This window comes from Equus quagga, chromosome 2 (assembly GCF_021613505.1).
Source record: "Equus quagga isolate Etosha38 chromosome 2, UCLA_HA_Equagga_1.0, whole genome shotgun sequence".
Classification (NCBI taxonomy): Eukaryota; Metazoa; Chordata; class Mammalia; order Perissodactyla; family Equidae; genus Equus; species Equus quagga.
Window position 1 is genome coordinate 44,565,911 of NC_060268.1, and position 22,257 is coordinate 44,588,167.

Below are 22,257 nucleotides of genomic sequence, written 5' to 3' on the forward strand. Positions count from 1 at the left end.
ATTCAGAAAACAAGAGTTAAAGCATTCAATTGGATTCAATTTGAGATTATCCCTTTGTAATTAGACTACCATTGACTAACAACAGATGTTTAGGGGAAAAAAAGGATGGAACACCTAAGACTTGCCAACACTGTGTGTATATTTAAAGGGAGGGGGCATGATAAATCTTTTATAATGAAACGCACGTGCTCTAAGACAACGACTGAACTTGTTTTTTAAGGTAACTTAAATGCAGTAGTTTAAAAGTCACAGGATTAATTAGGTCATGTTTTAGAAATGACGCTACAATCTAAATTTTTTATTGGTGAGAGAAAACTCTGCCGCCTTTAATGAATAAAACAAAGGACTGACTCAAATATGCTAAATTTTCTTCTAGGGGTTATACATTTGGCACCTTTAGAAGCTAACAGACCCAGGATAATTATATTCAGGAGACTATTTAGCCTCCAGAATGGCCCCTCCAATCCCACATCCATGCAAGAACACAAAGCCAAGGGGTACACTAAAAAAAGAAGAGACTGTTTTATTGTGACATTTATGACATAGACCCCTTGTTGACAGGAATGACCGAGGGTAATCTTGGCATATTGCACAGGTGGGATGAAGGATGCACTGGTGGTCCTCTGGCTGCTGAGGCTATTTCCTGGTCCTCCCAGACCTCCATACATGTGTGGGCCAGTCACAGAAATTTCATTACCACTTGGTGTATACATTTAACAAGTCTTTGGTCTTAATAAGCACCATTACAAACCCTCACATTAAGGGCATTATTATTCTAGTTTATAAATGTTTCAATGATAAAAAATACGATTACAGTATACACACACTTAATTTACATGTAAGGTATTATATTCATAACTGAGATAAGCTACTGAACTAACTTTGGTTGATTGAAATTAATGAAGTATTTGAACTGAATACTTGTAATTTGGTTTCTAAGTTGTGTAAATATTACAGTGCATTTATAAATCTAGTTTGAGAATTTACTAGCACCAAATAGATATTATAAATGGCCAACCTAGTACTTGTATTTGGAGAAGCAAAGTTTAAAAATTTGAAAAAACAGAACGGTCCATCAATGGAAAGCACATTCCTGTACGTCTGCTAGAAGGATGGCGTGTCAGCACGAATGGCCAACTCCCAATGGAAATACATGACCCAGTTTTCAAGAATTAACACATATAACAAGGTAGCTTAGCTACACACATAAGAAGCCTGAGAAAGTGGTTGTTTCGAACTAGGGTAGTCACCTGTACCTTGCTTTTGTAATACAAGAATAGTGCTTATTTATAGAAATTTATGTGGTGAAAGATTGTACCTATGATATGAAGATTCTGATTGGGGGAAAATTCAGTTCTACCTATCTATCTTTGTTTTTTAATTATTTGGTCTCTGGATGGTGAATTAATGAAGCAAAATCTGAATTTTCATCTTCAGATTATCACCCAGTTCACCACTGAGGTAGTCTTTGTCATATTTATCTTCTAGCTGATTAAGTTCTTTCTTTTTATAAAGTGGAGTACTACTGATTTGTAATGAATAGGTTCCAGCCACTGGCTTCTTCTTTGTGAAGTGGAGGTAGCTGATCCCTTCCTTTTGGTTGATTTTAAAGAAACCATTTTCATTTCCTGATTCAATCAAGTATCTGTTGTGATTCGTCAGAGTCGTAAGGGCCGGAAGGAGTTCTAGGATTCGGACCTTGTTACTGATGTGGGAAATATTGAAAGCGAACATGGCGGTCTTCTCAACGTCCCAACTTGCAAGACTCACATTGGCTTCTATCTCAGGCTGATCCTGGAAAGACACATGGCAATGTGTTAAATAAAATGTAAATATGTCACTTATTTTCCATATTAAAGAAAAAGTGACTTGAATCCCACACTAATACAACTTTCTTCTCATGTTGTACATACTATGTTGAAAATGCATATTCATAAAACACGGTTTAAACCACAAACATGTCAAATTGGCACATGCTTCTTATATTAAAAAATATTAAACTTATATCAAGAAGAAAGTCGAGTTGAAATCACTTGTATTTGGAGGTCTTCTAATGCAGTGGGTTTCAAAGTGTGGTCCCTGGACCAGCAGCCTCAGCATTACCTGGGAATCTCTGAGAAATGCAAATTCTCACTGCCACTTGACACCTACTAAATCAGAAATGCTGGGGGTGTCTCCCAGAAGTCTATATTAACAAGCCTTCCAGATGATTCAGATGCACACTCAAGTTGGAGAACCACAGTTTTAATAGATTATTTTCCTTCCAAAGACTTATCTCATTCCCAAACCACAGCAGATGGGTTGCAGCACCGATGCTTTGAAAGGACCAGTCTATTTCAATTTTGTGCACTGACGCAAAACCATCCCCTCCGAAGGACACACCTATGAAGCTACTTCCTGACTCTGATGATCTGCTAATATGCAATGCTTTTCACCTGGCTTCTTGCTTGCCTCTCTGGGACCACATGTGCCGGATTCTCTGGGCCCAGAGCCAGAGGTCTGGGTGAATATCTGTATATTTCTGAGTTGACTGAAAGGCTGCAGCAGCCGTAGGCAAAGAAACCCAGGCTGCTTGAGCTCCATGTTGTTTTTGTCTAGAATCCAAGTCCCTCACTCTCCACATGCCTCTTTTCAGTAGAGGAGCCTCTAGCTTTCAGAACTTGGCGTCCCTGTGTAGGGAGCACTATGTCACTTTACTATTCTGCCCACTTGCTGTCCTGGATCTCAGACCTTGTCCTTTCAGCAGACTTTGGGTGGGTGTTTGACTTTCTTTTTGGCGAGACAGAGGAAATGAGCAAGTATGTGAAAACCTTCGATGGCCACTCCCTAAAAGCAGCAAGAAACTCCGGAGAGCTCCACAGCCTCTGGTAAAATGCAGCCTAGGGCTCAGGGAATGTCTGGATTTTCTCCCCAGGGAGCTTTTTCACACTTTGGAGCATCCTCGGAGGAAACCGCAGGAATCTGGAAAGCCTTTCCGCAATAGGAGACATCAGGAGAAACGACCTTCTGACCCACCTTGATGTTGGAGGCATCTGTCTCGTTTGTGCTTCTCCGTTTCCTGCCCCGTTTGGGATAGCCGTTGATCTTACACTCATAACAAGCCTCCGGGGAGAGTGAATTGTCATCCATTTCACTGCTGGAAGGTGGCTCTGTGCCTCCTCGGCCCATGCCCATTCCAGAAACACAGTGCCTGCAGTAGAAGGGGAGCATAGACGGTTCTCATCAGAAGCGGGAGATCAGGGAGGGGGTGCAAGAACTCTGGTGAAGCCTGGACCCTGCCTGGTGACATGCAGCCCTTGATTATTTGTCCACTGGATGATCGGCTGGTTCTGAGGACTACCCTGACATCCTCTGTATTTGCCCTCTAATTCCAGTTCCCTGAGTTTATTGATTTCTTTCTCTATCTCTCAAGGCCCTGTTTTGCATATTTATTTGCCCCTTTATTTCCTAATGTGGCAGGCATTTTGCTGCACTCATGCTGGGGAGGGGACTTGCAGTAGAAATAAGAGAAGAACAGGGGAGGAAGGAGACCATGTGACTTGGGAGGTTAAAAAAAAAAGGCCTTTTTATGAAGCAGGCTCCACGGGATTGTGAAAGGTGTGCGACATCACCGTTCATTTCCTTGCCCTCTTCCTGCTTAGCTGATACCATGACTACACCCGCTATCTCCACCACCACCACCGTCACCACCCTTCAGGACTCCAGCTTCTGAGCAATCTCTCCTGTTATGTGACCTCTCACTTTGGCTGAAGCTACTGAAGATGGGAAGAAAGCTCCAGGTGATAACTGAGGTTGATGTAGAAATAAATTGTGAAGATATGCAACATATAAACTACATGTATCGGAGCTTGTCCAACTGTGGGAAATTGTTTCAAGTCATTCAAAACCGCTAGGGCCATTGGCTCTGACTCATGTGAGGCTGGAAAAACAAACCCATGCCCAAGAGAGAACGAGTTCAGCTGTTTTTCTTTGCCTTTCAGTTATCAAAGCCAAGTTATGGAGGGAGCCTTGCGTGTTTCACAAGGACCTTGTTTTGTTATTCTGCTTACTATTTCATAGACCACTTGGAATGTATTTACCAGGCTCCTCTTTCAAAATGTGTTGAAATATCTCAATGACTCTAAGAGAATCTTTATTTTGGGTCAGGGTCCACTCTATTGATTCACAGAGAAGCCCAAACTGCTATAAATCAGTAGATTTCTACTCAGGGCTCATAACATAGACCAAATATTATTTATCTCTTTTTCTGTACTAGTTAGCCTACTGTTTATACCTCATTTTCTTTTATGCCCTTAAGATTCAAAATACAGCACCAATGAGAATATATTTTGTATTTTTCACCAATTTACAGGTTCCTACTATTTTCTGCATCCTGCCAGAGCCCAGGACATTTCCTTTCTTCTTCCTTTATCTTGTAACATGAAATGTGTAGAAACAACAAAATGGATGAAATGATGAATGGTCACCCTATGTGTGTGTATCCATTCACATGATGATTAAATTATGGGAAGGCAAATCCCAAACTTGCAGGCTTTGGTTCCTTTCTCAGAAGTCCTTTCCAATATTTTCATATCCCTGGAACACCACTTACAAGAAGTGTGACTACAAAGTCCCACTGGCCGGGAGCCAGTTTGGAGTGTCACAACTTTTGCTGGGAAAACGGTTCTGGCCTTAAACTTATAAAGAATGAGTCTACTGAGAGCCAGACACAAACATCTGGGAATTTGTGTCCTCTTGCTGGCATTGTTAGCTTCCCATGAAACATTCTCTTACCTTCAAGTCTACACAGACCCAAAATGAATCACTTGACATTTGTGTGTCAAGAAATCAAAGACCACTAAATTCATAATTTGACGTATACATGTATGTGCATGTTATAGACTACGTAACTTTGTGTGTGTGTGTGTGTGTGGGGTGTATATGAGGGGGAGTTAACCGCTGCGTGTTCCTAATTAAAAAGTTAAAATTCAAGATCCTTCACAAGATAGCCAAAACTAGATAGACATGCAAGTCTAGATTAATTCAGGAGAGAAAAAGACCTAAATTTTGAAAACTTACCACTGAACTTTTAAAACACTAAGTAAAATAAAAATATGTCTTCCCTGCCCCAATTCTTATACACACGCTGCAGTGAAGTACTCTACCTGGAAAATATAATAATTATTTTAACTTTCATATTTAATGCTCTTTCGGCAGTTTTTAAGGTAAATTTAAGTCCAAAATGTAAAATATACTTTAAAACTGTAAAGGACTCCACAAAAGGTATCCTTTTGATTCATCCTAAGAGGAGCCAGATGAGAAGGCATTTTAAGTCAAGACAGAACCCTGCTTGTCTCAGGAGAAGGGTGGATCAGCAATGCGCAGTGCAAGTCCCGTTCTGCCATGGGTGGCTCCTGGATTTCCTGAGAAATGAATCACTTTCCAACAAAATGTGAAGATCAAGAGAATGAGATAGAGAAGCCCAATACTGAGGTCTGTACAATGCAGTTTCACTATTTTGTCTGATGTTCTATGAATTTCCAGAAATCGAGACATCTTTTAAATAAGATAACCTAAAACCTTTGCAGAGCTAACTGGAATTAACTCAAGGACTATAAAAAGTATGGTTCTCTTCTACTAGGACAGGTCATTGTGAGTTAAACATACTTAATCATACTGTGAATGAGAGAGCCTCCAAGCAGGACCATGAATAGCAGTGCTTACCCTTGGCCTATTCGGAAGTAACCAGGCGGGCAGGCACACAGGTAGCCGCCCTCAGTGTTGGAACAGCCGTAGCTGCATGGGGCCTGCGAAGAGCCACATTCGTTGATGTCTTGGCATCCTCCGCTGAACTGTTCGTACTGGAAGCCGGCGGGACACATGCACTTGTAGCTCCCCAGGGTGTTGTGACAGGAGGCTCCTCCGCAAATGTGAGCACTGAGGCATTCGTTTTCATCTGCAGGGAAAACCAGAAGACGCCGCATATGTGACACTGGCCAGAGGTTTCTGTTGAGGAGTCTGGGTCAGGCCACTTGCCGCCAGCCAGCTGGTCATCGGCTAAGCTCTCAGGACGGTAAGGCAGGCAAAGGTGGCTCGGGTGGGGAGAGGAACAAGAGAGAAAGATGTGGAAACAGATGTAGCCTGCTGCCATGTGGTGAGCAAATGTGGTTGACGAGGTCCAGTGCCCCAGGCAGAGTACATTAGAGGATGGTACCCTGAGGACCGACAGACTCCAGTTCTCATCTGAAGCCAACACTAGTATGTTCTGCCCCACATGAGCATCCTGTGAAAGACATGGAGCTGGTTTGCAGCTAAGGGTCAGGGTTCAGGGCGGGAGGGAAGGAATCCTGCAGTTCTCTGTGCAATGGCATGACTATCTCCAAAGCAGGAACAACCATATTCCCGGAGGCTGCTGCCCTAGTCTGCCTTTTCAGGATGTGCAGGGCTGGCAAGGGCTAACATCCTGCAGGAAGCGTCTGCCCCACTTGGACTTCCTTTTCAAAAATTTTCAAAAGCCCCCAGGTGCTTGTCCTGGGGATAAATAGTGCCTTCTGGTATGTCTGCTCCCATCTCGGAATGGGCCCCCCTTATCCAAACCAGCCTCCTGCCCAGAGTGTCTGGGCCGTGACTAAAGCTAAGCATGGCTGGAAGAGATTCAGTGCAGACGTCATGAGCAATAACTGTGGAAAACCCACAAGAGAGACAGATGCTTCAGGACCGGCTACCCACAGGGACCTGCCAAGTCTGATGGTAATAAGCAGGACAAAGAAATCTAACTTTAAAAGATCAACTCAAAGAAAGCAATTCTCAAGTTTTCTCATTATTTCTGATTTATACTCTCTTGAAATCTCCAATGTATTTTTATAGACCTGACTTTGTAGGGTATGTTGGAAGCTTGCTGGTAAGACATTTCTGAATTGCTGCGGCTCATTTTCAGCCATATGTTTATCTGAATGCAGGTGGATTGGCCTCCTCCTCACGTAGAAAACTTCCAATGGAAAGGAGGAGGGAAAGATAATTAACATTTATTAGATGCCTACTGCATGACAGATGGGATACTAGGCCCTTCTCATTCATTTACTTAACCTCCTAACAATCACGGGAGGCTTTATAATCCCTGCTTCACAGATGAAGAAAGTAAGGCTCAGAAAGCTCCTGCGAGATCTCCCTGCAGAGCAGAAGGGCAGAGATGCACATACCACATGTCTCCCAGGGGACTCACCTCCCTTTCAACTGGTACTCCCTTTCTCCTTTAATTAGTTTTACCTTATTTGCTAAAGTTGATTCATTTGTAAAGAACAAAATTGTTTCTAAGAAATTTAAATCAAGAAAACAGGTGGATAAAAATGGTGGGGGCAGGGTGCTTGCATATATATATATTATATTCATATTGCCTGCCTGCCTTCCTTCCCTCTCTCCCTCCTTCCTTCTTTTTTTCTCCTTTCCTTCATTCCCTCCCTCTCTCCTTCCCTCTTTCTTTCATGTTTGTGGTTACAGGGAGAAGAAGGAGTAAGATACATAATAGGAAAGCCATTCGTTGAGCTGCCTGCCATGACTCAGTGCCCAGCCACGGTCTGCTTGAGGATCCTTTATATACATGGACTCTCAAGTACCCACCCAACGTCACTTAGGCTCCAGGGTTCCTAGAAATAATTAAATCTGCCATTGTCTGTGTTCTTTCCCCCTTATTTTAAATGAGAGATGAGGTATTTGATAGATACCAATGGAGGCCAGGGGCATCAAAGAATGAATGAAGAACTGACAGTGTCTGCTTTGGTGGAGAGAATCTCCCTGGGCTGGATGTCTTCTCCTTGCTCCTTCAGGTCCACCTCCAGACTTTCTACCTGCTCTCGTCCCCAGGAGGCTGACCTGTCTGGAGCATCGATAGGCTCCTCTCTCTTGTCCTGACCTTTTGGTTGGGCTCAGCCATCTGTTTCCTGCTGGGACTCTGACTGATAAAACCTCTAAGGCATGGATATATGTGGGCAAAGATATGTCAATATAGAGCTTAGATTTATTTCGTTTGTTCCAAGGGGCAAAAATAGGACCAATGGTTAGAAGTTAGAGGGAGAAAAGTTCATTCTCCATGAAAAAGACATTTCTAAGAATTAAAGTTTTCTGTACATAGATTGGGCTATCTTGGGAGAAAATGAGTGTCCTTCAAGCTGGTAATCCAGTCAAACTTGGGTCACAGGGAGGTTGGAGAAGGATTTACATATTAGGAATGTGGTCAGACTAGATAATCTCTAAGGTTCTTTTTAATTTTGAGCATCTATCTATGCTGCCATAAATATCTACTCCAGTCAAGAACTCTCCCCCTCTCCTTTCACATTCTTTTCTATATTATTTTACTTTTTTTCCTTCCTGAGAATCTAATAAAGTTTAAATTAAACTTGCTTATCTGGGTTGAAGAGGTGGGGTGGAGTAGAATAAGGTTTAAGATAAGAAATTGGCAAATGTTCCATGTTTACAGCTTGAAAACAGTCTGTTTGTGCACTCACCCTTTTTATCAATATACAAACGCCATAATTTGTTTAACATGTTTTGCACTTTTCCTGACCTTTTTCATCCTGTGCGCCCTGAAGCAAATGGCTCCACAGGGAATTTTTCTGTACTCCAGAATCTTTCTTTTATTCCTTCAGTTGGTGCTTAATTTGGTGAGGGTTTTGTTCTTTTTACAAAAAGAGGACAATTCTAATATTATGGAGATTGCATTGGAGTCTCCAAAAAACAGTCCTTAAAAGCAGATGAAACCTGTCCACTCTGTCCTCCACAAGCCAGGGTTTCAGCACTAGGCTTACAGAGGGTGTGTTGCAGAGGCAGGGAGGAAGAACGACTAGCAGAATTCCAAAATGTACGATGGGCTTCCTTTTACTAATTTTCTCTAGGTCAAAATGGGTCAACTCCAACTGCAAGCTGGAAGTTTGATATTTTTCAGAAAGCAATAAAACCCAGTGCCCCTCACCCCAAACCCACCCATCTTCTAAGCGTGAACTTCTGGCTGCTGAGGAGTGAGGATCAAGAGAGGGCTGGACCAAGAGATCTGCTTTGCTCTGCATGGCCCTGGGGAAGCCATCCTGGCCCAACGCAATGCTCATTTTGGATAACTATAATTTTCAAAAATTACGAGCTCTGTTTGGACTGGCATCTTTTGGGCACCAAAAAGCCCCCAACCTTTTCCTACGTCTTAATTGACTTACTCTTCTAGAACTCCTAACCAGATGATCTTCATGAGGCCAAAGTAGACTCTCCAGACAACTAGGGCATAACCTGGCCATGTCTACTATCCCCAGACTGAAGACAGGAAGAAGAGGGTAAGGCCCAGGAGTAGGAGACCTTATCTGTCTTTTACTTTGCCCCACAGCTCCAATTTCATTCAAAGAACCTACATAATAAGTGCAGGCAGGCTTATATACTGGGTATTGAATCAACAAAGTTCACTCTGGAAGTTCTGTGAACAGTGTTGGAAACTGGTGATTAAAACCCAAGACCTCCCTGGGCTGATAATGAACAAAGGCATTCATATTAAGACTAGACAGCTAGTCAGCAAGTTGTTCAGTCTAAAGTGCTCTAGCACTGGGGTCATTTTAGGCAACCCTACTTTACTTCTGCAAAATTGTGTCTTGCAAAGGATCAAACAAGATGAGAAGTGAGACACAATTCTGGTAAATAAAAACACACCAAATGTGTCTTCATTTGGAGTAAAGTAAAGCATTGCAATGCGGAGCAGCCACCCAGGAAGCAGTAATTCTTTGCGTCTTTGCTAGGGAGAACTCTGTACCCAAGAGGGTGGCAGCTAGAACACGCACCCGAACACCAGGCTTGCTGTGGTGCTCTGTAGATACTTGCTGAATGAAACAATGAGCGAACGTTGATGCTTCCAAGGCCACCCTAAATCAGGAAGCTAAGAGTTCCAGGCATGTCACAAAGGAACTGGGGAAGGACAGATTACCTTTCCTCTCTTGGCTTCTGGTTCTTCATCAGGAAAACAGAGAGCTTGGGCTAGAGGGATCTGGGGTCCCTCTAAACTCACAGTGTTTGGATTCTCTGATGTTCATTAAGAGTTATTTTCCCATGACATTGTGGAATCAAACATGACATAATTTCAATTTAATGAGAGAGTCTGTGGGTCTCCCTTAATTTTCAAAAGAATTTAGCAATCCTAAAAAAACTGGCCATGTCTGCTGCTTGTACTCTGCCACAAGGATGAGTAGAGCTGAATGGGACCACTTCTGTGTCTTCAGGCTAAAAGTGCTCAGAATAGCCTCTGGCTGGCTGATATTTTTCAGTCAGAAGTAGGATTTTGCTAGCTCCCCATGGGAAGGGAACTCACGTGTGCGTGTGGGCTGATGACTAGCAAAGGAACGGAAGGGCAGAGGGCTTGGGGGAGCCAAGGAATTCTAGGGGCATTTCAAATACCTTCAAAGTACCCTTTATCATAATTTATTTCTTGGTTTGCTATTTTGCAAAGGTTACAACTTCCCTCTGGTTTCAACCAGGTAGGGCCAATTTTAAATGAGTAATTTGTTGCATCAATGACAAGTTTAAAGTTTTCAGAAAGGAAGCGGTATTTTGCCTCATAGAAGCTTACAGCAATTCATCTGTTAACAAGGAAAAACTACTTGCCAACACACTGGTTCCACTGGTAGTGCTGGAGATAGCCCTGGGGGCAGCTGCACCTGTAGCCCCCGATGATGTTCTGGCAGCCATGCTGGCAGCGATGGTTTCCTTCGCACTCATCCACATCTAAAAAAGACGGTAAACTCAGCTTTAAGCCACATCAACACTTGTCTCAGAGGCATTCTCTGAAGCAACATTTATATGCATGCTAAATGAAAGGCAACCTTAACAAGAAATCTGACCCCTAAAATATTATTCTACCACCACAAACCTCAAGAATAGCTACTCTGGAGCTTTTGATAAGTCCAAGGAGAAAAACATTCAGACGGCCCTGGTAAAGACTACAAATGAAAATGATGACGAGATTAGTGCAAGGCACAGGAGCAGTCTGTGGGACAGCTGTGCAAATTATTTGTATTTGCTTATTTGAGCCAGAATTAGAAACCAAAAGATGTCAAAACAAAAATAAAATTCAAAAAAAAATTTAAACTTTTAATTACATATTATCAGAAGAATTATTCCTCATATATTTAATCTACATCGGGGGAACCTTTTTATGACTCTGGATCCAATGACCAGAAAATTAATGAATCAAATTCAGAAATCTCACTATTTTCTTTCCTTATTAAATTAATAACTGAGCAAAAAAAGCCTTGATACATCTAGGAATGGCATGTGTTATAGACACAATCAAGCATGAGACAAAAGATAAATCTCGAAGACACGGGACCTCTGCAAACCAGGCAAAATATTTCCCATCTTCAGTTGGGTGTCCCCCTCTGTGCTTCAGTGCCGATATCTTATAGAGGACGATGATGGTGTTGATAGTCCCACAGGCCGCCTCACAAGGATCCAATAGGAAACCGAGGGCTCTACCCACCTTCACAGCTGGCGCCACTCTGATCAAGTGAGAATCCTCGCTGGCATTCACAGGTGAAGCTTCCAGGAGTATTCTGGCAAATTCCCCGAGACCCGCACAGGTTGATGTCAGAGGTGCATTCATTGTTATCTGTAAGAAGTTGTGGGGGACAAAAGGGGATTAAAAATTCCCTGAAGTTCTCTCCGTGTTGTTTAAAAGGAAGATGGAGGGATGATGCACTTGCAAAAGGCCAAATAAGGCCAACAACTTTCCACATACATGTGTGCACATGCATACGCACATACATGTACTCATATTTCTTTGAGTTTTTGTCTTCTGATTTGAACAGCAGAAGAACTAGCCAACAATCTCTTAAAGGAATAGCTACACTCCCTGTGGGGTTTCTCCTCTTCCACTTACCAATGCAGGAAGTATGATGTTGGGTAAACCCAGGAGGACATTTACATGTGAAGCTTCCAATGGTGTTCACACACAGGAACTGGCAGTTGTGCTGCTTAGTTGCACACTCGTCAAGATCTATAAAAAAATTGCAAGATAGGCATTGGAATCGAGCAGACAGCACAGGTACTGATAACGGCTCACACAAGGTTGACATAGGGGAAGCCATATTGTAGAAAAGAAACCGTATTGTAACTTTGAATGACCTCTGATTAACCAACTCAGACATGCTTTGTAGATTTTATGACCCCTCCCAGCTTCAGTAAATTGATGACTTTGTTCTTTTGAGTTCTTTAGGAATGTGATGACCTTTGGGCAGAGAATCTATGCTGACAGTCATCATCAATGACAACTGAAAGATGAGAGTACAGAGCGTTACTCTCGTCTTTGATGCATATCCAGTAAAACGAAAGACTATCAGGAATTAGACTAGATGTCTGCCCCCACCTGGGATCAGATGGATGCCCCCACCTGGAGACGAGCCCCCTATATAACTGGCCTGTAGTCTTTTTTCTGTAAGATGACTCTTTCAGATGTTAGTCGGCCATCTTCCCCCTTGCCCATTGCTCCCACCCCCCACCTCCCCCACCCTGCCGCTTGGGCGGAACTAGTACCTAGATGCCGCCCTAGGAAGCAGCTCTGAGATTTCCTTTCTATGTCTCAAAGGACCCTGGCCAGAACAGAGCCATAGCCAATGGCTAGGCGGAACCCAGGAAATAAAGAGTTTGAAAGATAAAATGTGGTCTCACTTTAGACCAAAAACTGTAGGTCTTTGGGGAATCAAAAGAAAACCCAATTCCCTTTAGCTAGAGGAATGCAGGAATTTCCCAAGAAAGGAATTTCAAATAAACTATAAAATTTTAAATAAATTATAAAATTAAGTAAAAGATTAAGAATTCTCAAAAATTTCCAGAGCATCGAAAAGATTTATTCAAGTTGAAATATAAAAAGAGATGTTGAGGCTGGAAATGAATTTGTTCACTTAGTTCTTTGCTGTTTTTAATCTGCTCAAATGAGATAGTCAACCAAACCAAACCAAACCAAACCAAACTGACTTCTTTGTTTAGAGATTCTCCCTTGCATAAAACAAAATTGAGCAATCAGGAAGGAAACAAGGAAAGAAGAAAACTCATTCAGATAAGCTAAGAGCACTTTTAAAAACTGCCTACAGTATTTATCCAAATTATTTTCCATATCTCAATAAAATCCTCTGCTTTGACCAGGTTTCTTTCCTAACTGCCTGAACTTCTAGGCTCATTCTCAACTCCACTGCTATCTAAAAACATCAAGAGATACAAAGTGTGTCCCAGCCTCTAGCTGAATTTTAATAATAATAAAAAAAAATCACTGTGAATTTAGGAGCCAACCTTCCTTCCTCCCTCCCTCTCTTCTTTGCTTCTTCCCTCCTTCCCTCCTTCCCTCCCTCCCTTCATTCTGCCCTCCTTCCCTGCCTCCTTGCCTCCTCCAACCCTTCCTTTCTTAAGACCTTCTTTTATCATTGCACACAGATGTGCTTGGAGCTGCAGATCAGTGCCAGTTCCTGGCTAGAGTAACATCTGGAGTGGACCTAAACTGAAAGAACTTCACTGTCATTCTCCCAGTGCTGACTTCTCTTAAAATGGAGCCAATCCTGTTCTCTTTCCACTGTTGAAGGGTCGCCGTTTCTGTATTATTGACAGCTGAGTGCCTCCTGCCGGCAGGGTGACCTCCCCTCTCCATGCCCCAAGGGGCTTTGCTAGAGCACCATCACGTGTTTGCTGAAGCTTACCTGCAAACAGGTGAGGAGACAACTCAGGGATTTCTTACCACACTATTTTATAACTGCAACGCATCAAGAACAGCAACACTCGCTATTCTCACCTCCATATGAAAGTCTGTTCTCCTCTTCTCTCCTCTTATCTGTACCCTCCCCATCCCTTAGGAGGGAAGTGCTGGTCCCACATTTCCCCTGGCACACATATTTGCACTACTCATTTTGATATTTAGTCATAGATGCCAAGTATGTGGAAGAATTTAGACCTTATGAGAAAAATACGAGAAAGGGACTTTTGTTCTAAGCGGATCTGCAAAAATCATATAGCTGCTTTTTGCATTCCTAAAACCATAGAGAGCGTTACTGATACTTTTTATATATTGTGAAAGAATATACTTATTACTATACATTTAATTTCCATTTTTCATCTCTTAATTGCTGGAAATCTTTGAGGATTTTCTGCCCCCATAGGTTAGAAAAATGCTGTAAATTTGTTTTGCTTCTTGCAAATAATATACGCACAGAGAGATATTTTTTCCCCTGAATTTGGTTCTTCATTTATATGAATAAGTTTAGGGCTCTGAGTTGTAGCCTCACACTGCCCAGAACTCACTGTGATCCCCAGATGCAGAATAAGTTCTAAGTTTGAGAAAAACAGAGCTATGAGTAACTCTTCATTTAAGATAGTCAGAATTTTTTAGTAGATCTCTCAACTTCCTCTCCCTAAACTACAGGATTATATAGGATTTGTGCTGCACAGGAAAACCTCAGGCCATTGTCCATTATGTCATCCTGTATTACCTGCCTCTTAACTCTCTCCCTTCCAGCAGACATTGGAAAGGGCTTGAGGGCCCGACTTCCCTCCTTCTCCACTTTCACTCCATCCCACTATTTAACTTCCTTTACTTTCCTTTTTCTCCTTCAAGCCTTCATGACACACACTCTGACTCTTGTTCTGCCATCTGGTGTACCTTTCCTTCTCCAAATCCCTTGTTTTTCAAATTACTTTAAGTCTGACTCATTCATGTCATTCACTCAATATATGAAGTTCTTACTGTTGAGGAAGACGTTTACAAGAGTAAACCTACAGCAAAAGAATTTTGCAAAGGATAACTTCTGGCTAATGAGGGATTTCTGCATAGAATCTTCCTGTTTCCTAATTCTTTGTTTACATCTCAGATGAGCTCCTGGAGGGCAGGAATGACCCTATTTTACAGAACAAAAACCTACACAAAATGTTTACTTCATTAGGCATAATGTCCTCTAGGATCACGGCACTGACTAGTCTGAGGGAGAACTCAGCTGGAGCCCTAGGCTATATAATTGTTAGGTAGACTGACTATGTAAATGCAATTGAGAGAAAGCAGAAAGGACACATATGTATGGTGACAGATAAAAAACTAGACTATTGGCGGTGAACAAAATGCAATTCTATACAGAAACTGATATATAATAATGCGCACCTGAAATTTACACAATGTTATAAGCCAATATGACCTCAATAAAATAATTAAATTAAAAAAAAAAAAGAAAGCAGGTCATCTGTTAGGAATTCACACACCTGAGCCTTGTAGAAGTGGCCCTGCTGTCTCTGAGACCCCCATGGACAGCCCCCATGGATGCCCATGGGACAGGCAATGAGGATGGCTGCTGCCGCTGGTCCTCTGCAATCTCCCTCCATCCAGCATAGGAGGTTGGGTCACAGGGAGCCTCCATGGAGGCACTAGCCCCAGGGAAGCACCTTTTGCCTGCAGAGAAGGTCTTTCAGCTTGCCTATGAATTTCCCAAAGGCACAAGGAATGCAACCACGTGGCCACGGGCAGGCAAGTGGGCGATGGCAAATCCTACTTTACCTTTACAGCTCCTTCCATCCTCCTGCAGAATGTAGCCTTTCGGGCAAGAACACTGGTAACTCCCTTCAGTGTTTTTGCAGATAAAATTGCAGGGTTTGGGAGCCTGGTTGCACTCATTCAGATCTACGATCAAAGAGATACAGTGTGATTGCCCATCTAAAAAGAGGCCTAAATGCTCAATACCTAACAAAGAATTTTAGATTTGAGGAAAGAAAATGTAAACTGTATGTAGTCTTTGATCTTTGTCTTTTGTTTTCTTGTGAAATAACATAGGCTTTTTAGATTTTTAGTTTAAGAATTTTAGTTTTTTGCCATAATCTACAATTTCCACTTGGGAGTAAACCATCAGAAATAGAGTACTCACCGACACAGGAAGTCCCAGTTATATCTGGAGTGTAGCCAGTTTTACAAATGCAATGATAGGATCCCCTGTCATTGACACATTCTCCGTGTCGGCAAACATCATGAATAACCTTGCATTCATCAATATCTATAATTTAATAAATAGAGATTAAAATAAGAAAGACATTATAAAATGGACAACATTCATATGTAGCGGTCACTTCAGAATAAATACTAATAAACTGTGTTACTATATTATGGACCTAAGAAATTAAACCAAGGGGATGATGGCATATATTTTATATGTAATGGTAACTATGTTGAAAGGCAAATGAATAACTCTATCAGACTTTAGTGGTAAACTAACCAGGCTAGGGGAAATCTTTAAAAATAATTTGTCTTCTGTTGATACTGTTTTTTTCCTCATATTTAGCTCCTTGCTTCATCTCGTGCCATCAAGCCTGCCTCCTGCTGACATCTCATAAATGAATCACAGCAGTGGATCCTTTTGACAAGGAAATCCCATTTTTGTCCTAATATTGCATGCCCAAAATAAGAAGGAAAGTTTTTTTCTACTTTTTTTGTTGTGGTTAAAGTTAATCCTGAAAAATATCAAATTGCATAATATTGGAGAAATGGGATCAAACCTCCCTCCTTAGGTGAGGGAGGCACCAGGGCTCTGGGGTGGATCACCAGGCTGGATCTTTTCAGCCTGCTAAGGAAGAGAGACTCTTACTTAAGGTTCCAACACAGAGGAGAAGGATTTGGTCAATATGCACTATGAAGCATTAAAGCCACTGTCCTCCCCATCTTGACCTTTCTATCTCCTTAATGCTTGCTGGGGTGCCAATACCAAGTGAGTTCTTAGCCTTTGATTGCCAAATAACCATTTTATACCAAGAACTGTTATTTTTCCTGATTTTTCCAAGTTTACTCTGACATGCAATTTAACATTCTCTCATTGGTCTCAAGAAATTAGTCTGTTCCCCAATATCATTTTCACATCCTCCAAAGAACCATGAATTGCTTTTGGTCACTCCATGTAATCCATCTAGTTCTGTCTTTTACCACATCCAATTCTGTTAGTCCACCTTTAGCCACATCTTTTTAACATGAACACAAATCCTACTTAATCTCTTTCTTCTCCTCTCACTTTCAATTCCTTCCCAAGGAACTCAGAAAGTCTCTCTCCTTTCTCTTTTATGAAACTCAAAACAATTTCAGTTCCTGTTGATAGAGCTGGAAGGCTTCTTCAGAGCTGCATCAGACACCTTGACAGCCTCCTCATCCCTCTCAAGTTAAAGCATCCTGCACTTTTCCAGAGGCAATTATGTGTTACTGAATATCAGATTGTTTATACTCCTTTCAGGTAGTATATTTCAGTCAATTTAAGAGTTAAAATACATATTGGTAGACTAGGAATTTAATGATCATTTATTTCAAAATTTATCTAAAAATTATATTCTGAGTAACCAAAAACTGTGGACTTCTGTTTAAAAAGTTGAGGACTCCTTGTAATGCAAAGACAGGGACGCAAGCACACAATTTAATCAGGTGGACCAAGAACACTTTGGCACCACGGCCTTGAATGTCTAAAACATCACAATGAAGAATTTTTGTTGACCTCAATTATGCCACTCAGCCTAGGCCCATATGGTAGATTTCATCTTCTCATTTCTTTTTCACAATACAAACACACAGACGAACAAATTCCCTGTGCAAGTATTTTTGGACCAAATGAAGTACCTGCTCCATTGGTCCTAAAGCAGAACAAAATGAAGTACCTGCTCCGTTGGTCATAAATCCTCGGCCATGGGGGCAGAGTTTTTTGAAAGCCACAGTACCCTGAAAAGGGCAGATCTCACAGTGGGGACCCCAGCCTCTCCCTCCGTCACAGCAGCATTCAGACTTGGTGACTGGGTTCCTGTTGCTCGAGCCGATCTGACACATGTTTTGGAGCACCTCTGTGAAGCAGTACCCTTCCCGATTGTCTGGAAGGGACATTATATTAAAAAGAAGATTTTAGGGAATTTTACGAGCATAGCAAGGGATTAAGAATTTGGTCAGATATAAAACTCAAAAGGGATGTAACACTTTACCCTGGGTGAGAAGGAGCAAGAAGGGAAAGCTGGAAACAGCAGTAAGAGAGAAAGGATGACATCTGAGGGAAACAAATAAGACAAGAAAGTCAGTAAGTAGTCTGAAAGGCATTGGCCTAGACAAGGTTATAACTCCCAGAAATAAGGGGGAATAGGTGTGCTATAGAGAGAGAAAGGGGGGCAGAGAAACACATGGAAACTGATCCTGAGCACCAAGGGCTTAAAAAGGCAGCTGAGGAAGAAATTCCAAACAAGTGATTCAGTGATATAATTCTCAAAGGAAGAATTTAGCTGCAGGGTGGTGCTAAGCCCAATGGACAATCAGTCATTGAGTCACCTCCAAAACATGACCATTTTTAACACTTCCTCACATTTTGACAATTCCTATTATTTCAAATCAGAGATCTGGGTCTCAAGCATCTCAGAGAGGAGGCTGGGGTTACGAGAGTGTCCTGCTGTCCATACTCACCCAGGCACTCGTCCTGGGTGGGGCTGGCTGTGAAGCCGTCATTGCACTCGCAGGTATAGCTTCCCCGGGTGTTGAGGCAGCGCCCATTCTCGCAGATCCCCGGCTTGGTCTGACATTCATTCTCATCTGTGTGGTTTCATTGAAGGACGGAAAACAAGAGGAGGCATCTGACCGCTTTGTACAAGGATGGATTCTTTCCCTTTTTTTAAAAATGTAGCTTGTGAATAGGTAATCTATTCACATGGTTTCAAATTCAAAAGGTACAAAAGAGTATTCAGGAAAAGTCTCCCTTCCTCCCCTGTTCACTAGCCATCAAACTGCCTCCCAGGGAGGCAACCAGTCCTACTGCCATTCGTTCCTCAGGAAACATCCCGGAGGTGGATGATGCATATACAAGCAAATTCATACACACACGTGTGTGTGTGTGTGTGTACCTCCACCCTTTTAAAAACATAATCAATAGCATTTTTATATACTCAAACATAGATGATAGCCTTTTATGTACACTTACATTTTTCAGTTAATAAAATTTAAAACTTTCCATACCTGTACATAAAGAGAATTCCCAAAGAATTACTTCAAGTGAAGGAAAAATATTTAAGATCAACATGTGAAAGAATTATTACACTATTTCATCAGAACAATGCCTGTGACGGTCAGTTTTGACCTGAGGGAGTTTGTCTAGACTAATCTTCAGATTCAATATAGAATACATTTATCGTAATATTTCAACAATCTTATTAAGATATAATAAATCATAATTCAGTCTCCCAAGTCAAAAAAAAAAGCTTTAAAATAGCTGCAGTTTCTTAGAATGATCGGAAGATTATTTAGAAAGGTCATCAACAATTTGCCTCGGTGCTTCCTGTTGAGAATAGTTCTGAGCCAGAGGCAGAGATCTTATCAGAGGAAGAAGAGGTGGAAGGTGACTTCTAGAGAAGCATTAAAACAGATTAAAATCCCAGTGCCCAGGCCACTCCAGACCAATTAAATCAGAATATCTGGGGTGAAACTGGAGCTTTCCAAATGATTCCAAAGTGCAGCTGAGGCCAAGAATCCCTGATCCCAGAAGATCCAGTGTGTGATCATTAATCCACCTACTTTTTCTGTGCTTTTGAAGTCTGGTCTTCACTTACTGTTTAATTCTGTATCTTACAGAGTAAGGGGATAATGAGGCTCTTAAATTTCTTGACTGACAACACAAAATATATGTTTTCTAATGTCACTGATTATTAAGAAAGAAAAGAATGCATGTTGGAATTTTCTAATTTTCTCTTGTATTTACTGTCTAAAGCTGAGGTCAGGAAACTTTCCTATAAATAACAGTAATATTATAGTATCACTATATAACATTTGGTAAATATTTTAGGTTTTGTAGGCCATATAGTCTCTATTGCAAATATTCTATTCTGCTCTGCAATAGTGGCATGAAAGCAGACATGGACAACATGTGAGCGAATGGTTATAGCTATGTTCTAGTTCAACTCGATTTACAAAAACAGGTGGTGGGCTGGCAAGCTGGATTTGGCCTTTGCGCTGTGGTTTGCCAACCTCTGTTCTAAAGCTGTGGTTTTCAAAGCTGGATCCAAATTAAAATCACCTGGGGAGCCTTAAAATACCAGAGCCTGGGCCCCTCTCTAGACAAGACCAGTTTGTGGAGGTAGATCCCACTGATTGAGTGATATTCCTGGTTCAGAGGGACCTGGCATCAGTACTCCATGTCAGGATGCAAAGTTGGGTCAATAGGGAGGCATTCCAATGTGGTGGAGAGAACTGATCCCAAAACAACAAAGAATGATAAAAAGTAAAGGAAGGGAATAGAGGAAACACCTGGTATTCCAATCCTGGCAGCAAAATGGGCCAAGAACGTAGGTGAAGGCCAGCTCAGAGGGAGAGAATGACTGTACTCATGGAATTCATAGATAATCAAGAGGCAGTGGACCGTCACAGAATGTCGTAACATGAGGTAAGAGGTGCAAAATGGCTCTAGCTGAGAACACAGTGCCCACAAGGACTCAGAGCCCAAGTCCTTGGTGGCCTTTGTTACTTCTGACTCAGTCAGAGCTCCCTGGACAGGGCTTCTCTTACCGACACAGCCTTCTCCGTCAGGTCTCCGCTGATACCCAGGTCCGCAGATGCATATGTACGTGCCGATGAGGTTCTTGCACTCCATTTGTTTTTCAGCACAATCATGCTTCCCCTCTTCACACTCATCCTCATCTAGAAAGAATGTATTACCACAAATTTATAAAACAAGCTGCACTGATTTCCTGCCTTTTAAACATAAAATGGTATTAAGTAACCTATTTCCTTTTGCATTGTCGGGCGCTGGCCTCTTAAGAATGAGAGGGAGTCTTCTAAGTACCTTTGAAGTTGATGAAGAAATCACTCCCTAACTAACTGGTACCCTCTTTGAAAACACGAAGCATGATTTCTAATTCTTTTTGATGAATTGAGGATCTCTGTCTCAACCTCATCATACTGAACTTCTTGAATGTGGAGAAATGTCCTTTTTTCTTTCTATTTTCACATTTGCAGAATGGCTGGCATGCGATGTATAGTGAATTAAAAAGGATCTGCAGTGCAGCCCTCAACTCAGCTTGATGATGTTTGAAACTACAGTTTAGGAGGAAAGGTAAAAATGACAATCCTTATATTATCCAGGGACTGTAGCAGTGTGCCTGATCCCCAGCCATCCTCTAGTATTGGAAACTTTGGAGGGACATCTCCCATAACAGATAGTATTAGAGCTCCCTGGCTTAGATGACCTTGAACATGGATGTCTCACCTTTGCACATCCTCCTGTCTTCTCTCAGAACATATCCAGTGGGACATTTGCATTCATATGACCCATAGGTGTTTACACATCGGAAAGCACAGAGCAGAGGATTCTGGGCACATTCGTTTATATCTGCAGCAGAAGGTAGGAAGAAAATAGTGGATCAGGGACAATAGCCAAAAAAAGGAATCTGAAAATTTTACCAAAAGCTGACATGCTTCATTGTCATAAACATGGATGGACCAAGCAGTCTCTGATTTTCAGGAAATTATAAGATGAGTTGATTATTTTATAACTGGTATAAGCAGGGTGACCATACATCCTGGTTCTCTCAGCACAGTCCCAGTTTATGCTTCTGGTCCTTGTATAATTATTAATGGTGATTTAGGTGGATGAAAAATTATAGGTCACCCTATTTATAGGGAGCTTTTCTGAAATTCTGACTTTGAAGCCTCAAGTTGACCACTTGCCACTCCCTAAAGCCACATAGGGTGGTGATTAGTTTTACTCTATTCAGCCAAAACAAGGCAATTGTTGTCAAAACAGAAGCAGACCCCTCCAGCATCCTTAACCACCTCCCTTTCCCCATATAAAAGAGGCTCCTGTGAAATACCAGTGATTCTTATCCCCAAGCAAATAGTGTTCTGAATTATTTTACACTATCAGAGATACTTAGTTCACACTCATGCCCACATTATAGCCTTAAATAGATGGGAATGACTTTACTATTAGTGGATAAACGTGATTTCTGTAGATTTCATAGTTTGGAACTATCAGAATATGTTTTGGAAAAGCAGGCTTAAAACAGACCATCTTCATGATCATGTTTCTCCCTAAGGCCAATGATGCTGACTGAGAACATCAGTAAGAACCCAGATCATGATTTAGTCACAGTCTTTAAAGATTCACCAACAACTCTGACCATGGGTCATACTTTAATACCAACTTTACTCTCTACCTTCACCTCCCCTTCATCCTTTTCTTGGACCAGTTGTTCTCAACTGAGAAATGCATCAGAATCACCTGGGGGGCTGCTGTGCCCCTC

The 22,257-nt window shown here is 41.7% G+C and overlaps 1 protein-coding gene across 2 annotated transcripts in view; it reads right to left on the reverse strand.

Moving 5' to 3' along the window:
- Positions 1-498: 498 nt before the first annotated feature.
- Positions 499-22,257, reverse strand: part of FBN1 (fibrillin 1) — a 227,174-nt gene continuing 205,415 nt past the window's right edge. For both annotated transcript variants that reach the window (XM_046652577.1, XM_046652578.1), the window contains exons 55-66: positions 21,222-21,344; positions 20,522-20,653; positions 18,434-18,559; positions 17,650-17,856; positions 15,888-16,013; positions 15,524-15,646; positions 11,879-11,995; positions 11,480-11,608; positions 10,606-10,725; positions 5,704-5,935; positions 3,016-3,190; positions 499-1,794 (exon numbers count right to left, since the gene is read on the reverse strand). In XM_046652577.1, the coding sequence (XP_046508533.1) occupies positions 1,405-1,794; positions 3,016-3,190; positions 5,704-5,935; positions 10,606-10,725; positions 11,480-11,608; positions 11,879-11,995; positions 15,524-15,646; positions 15,888-16,013; positions 17,650-17,856; positions 18,434-18,559; positions 20,522-20,653; positions 21,222-21,344 (2,000 nt within the window). In that variant the 3' untranslated portion in view covers positions 499-1,404. The remainder of the gene's footprint in view (positions 1,795-3,015; positions 3,191-5,703; positions 5,936-10,605; positions 10,726-11,479; positions 11,609-11,878; positions 11,996-15,523; positions 15,647-15,887; positions 16,014-17,649; positions 17,857-18,433; positions 18,560-20,521; positions 20,654-21,221; positions 21,345-22,257) is intronic.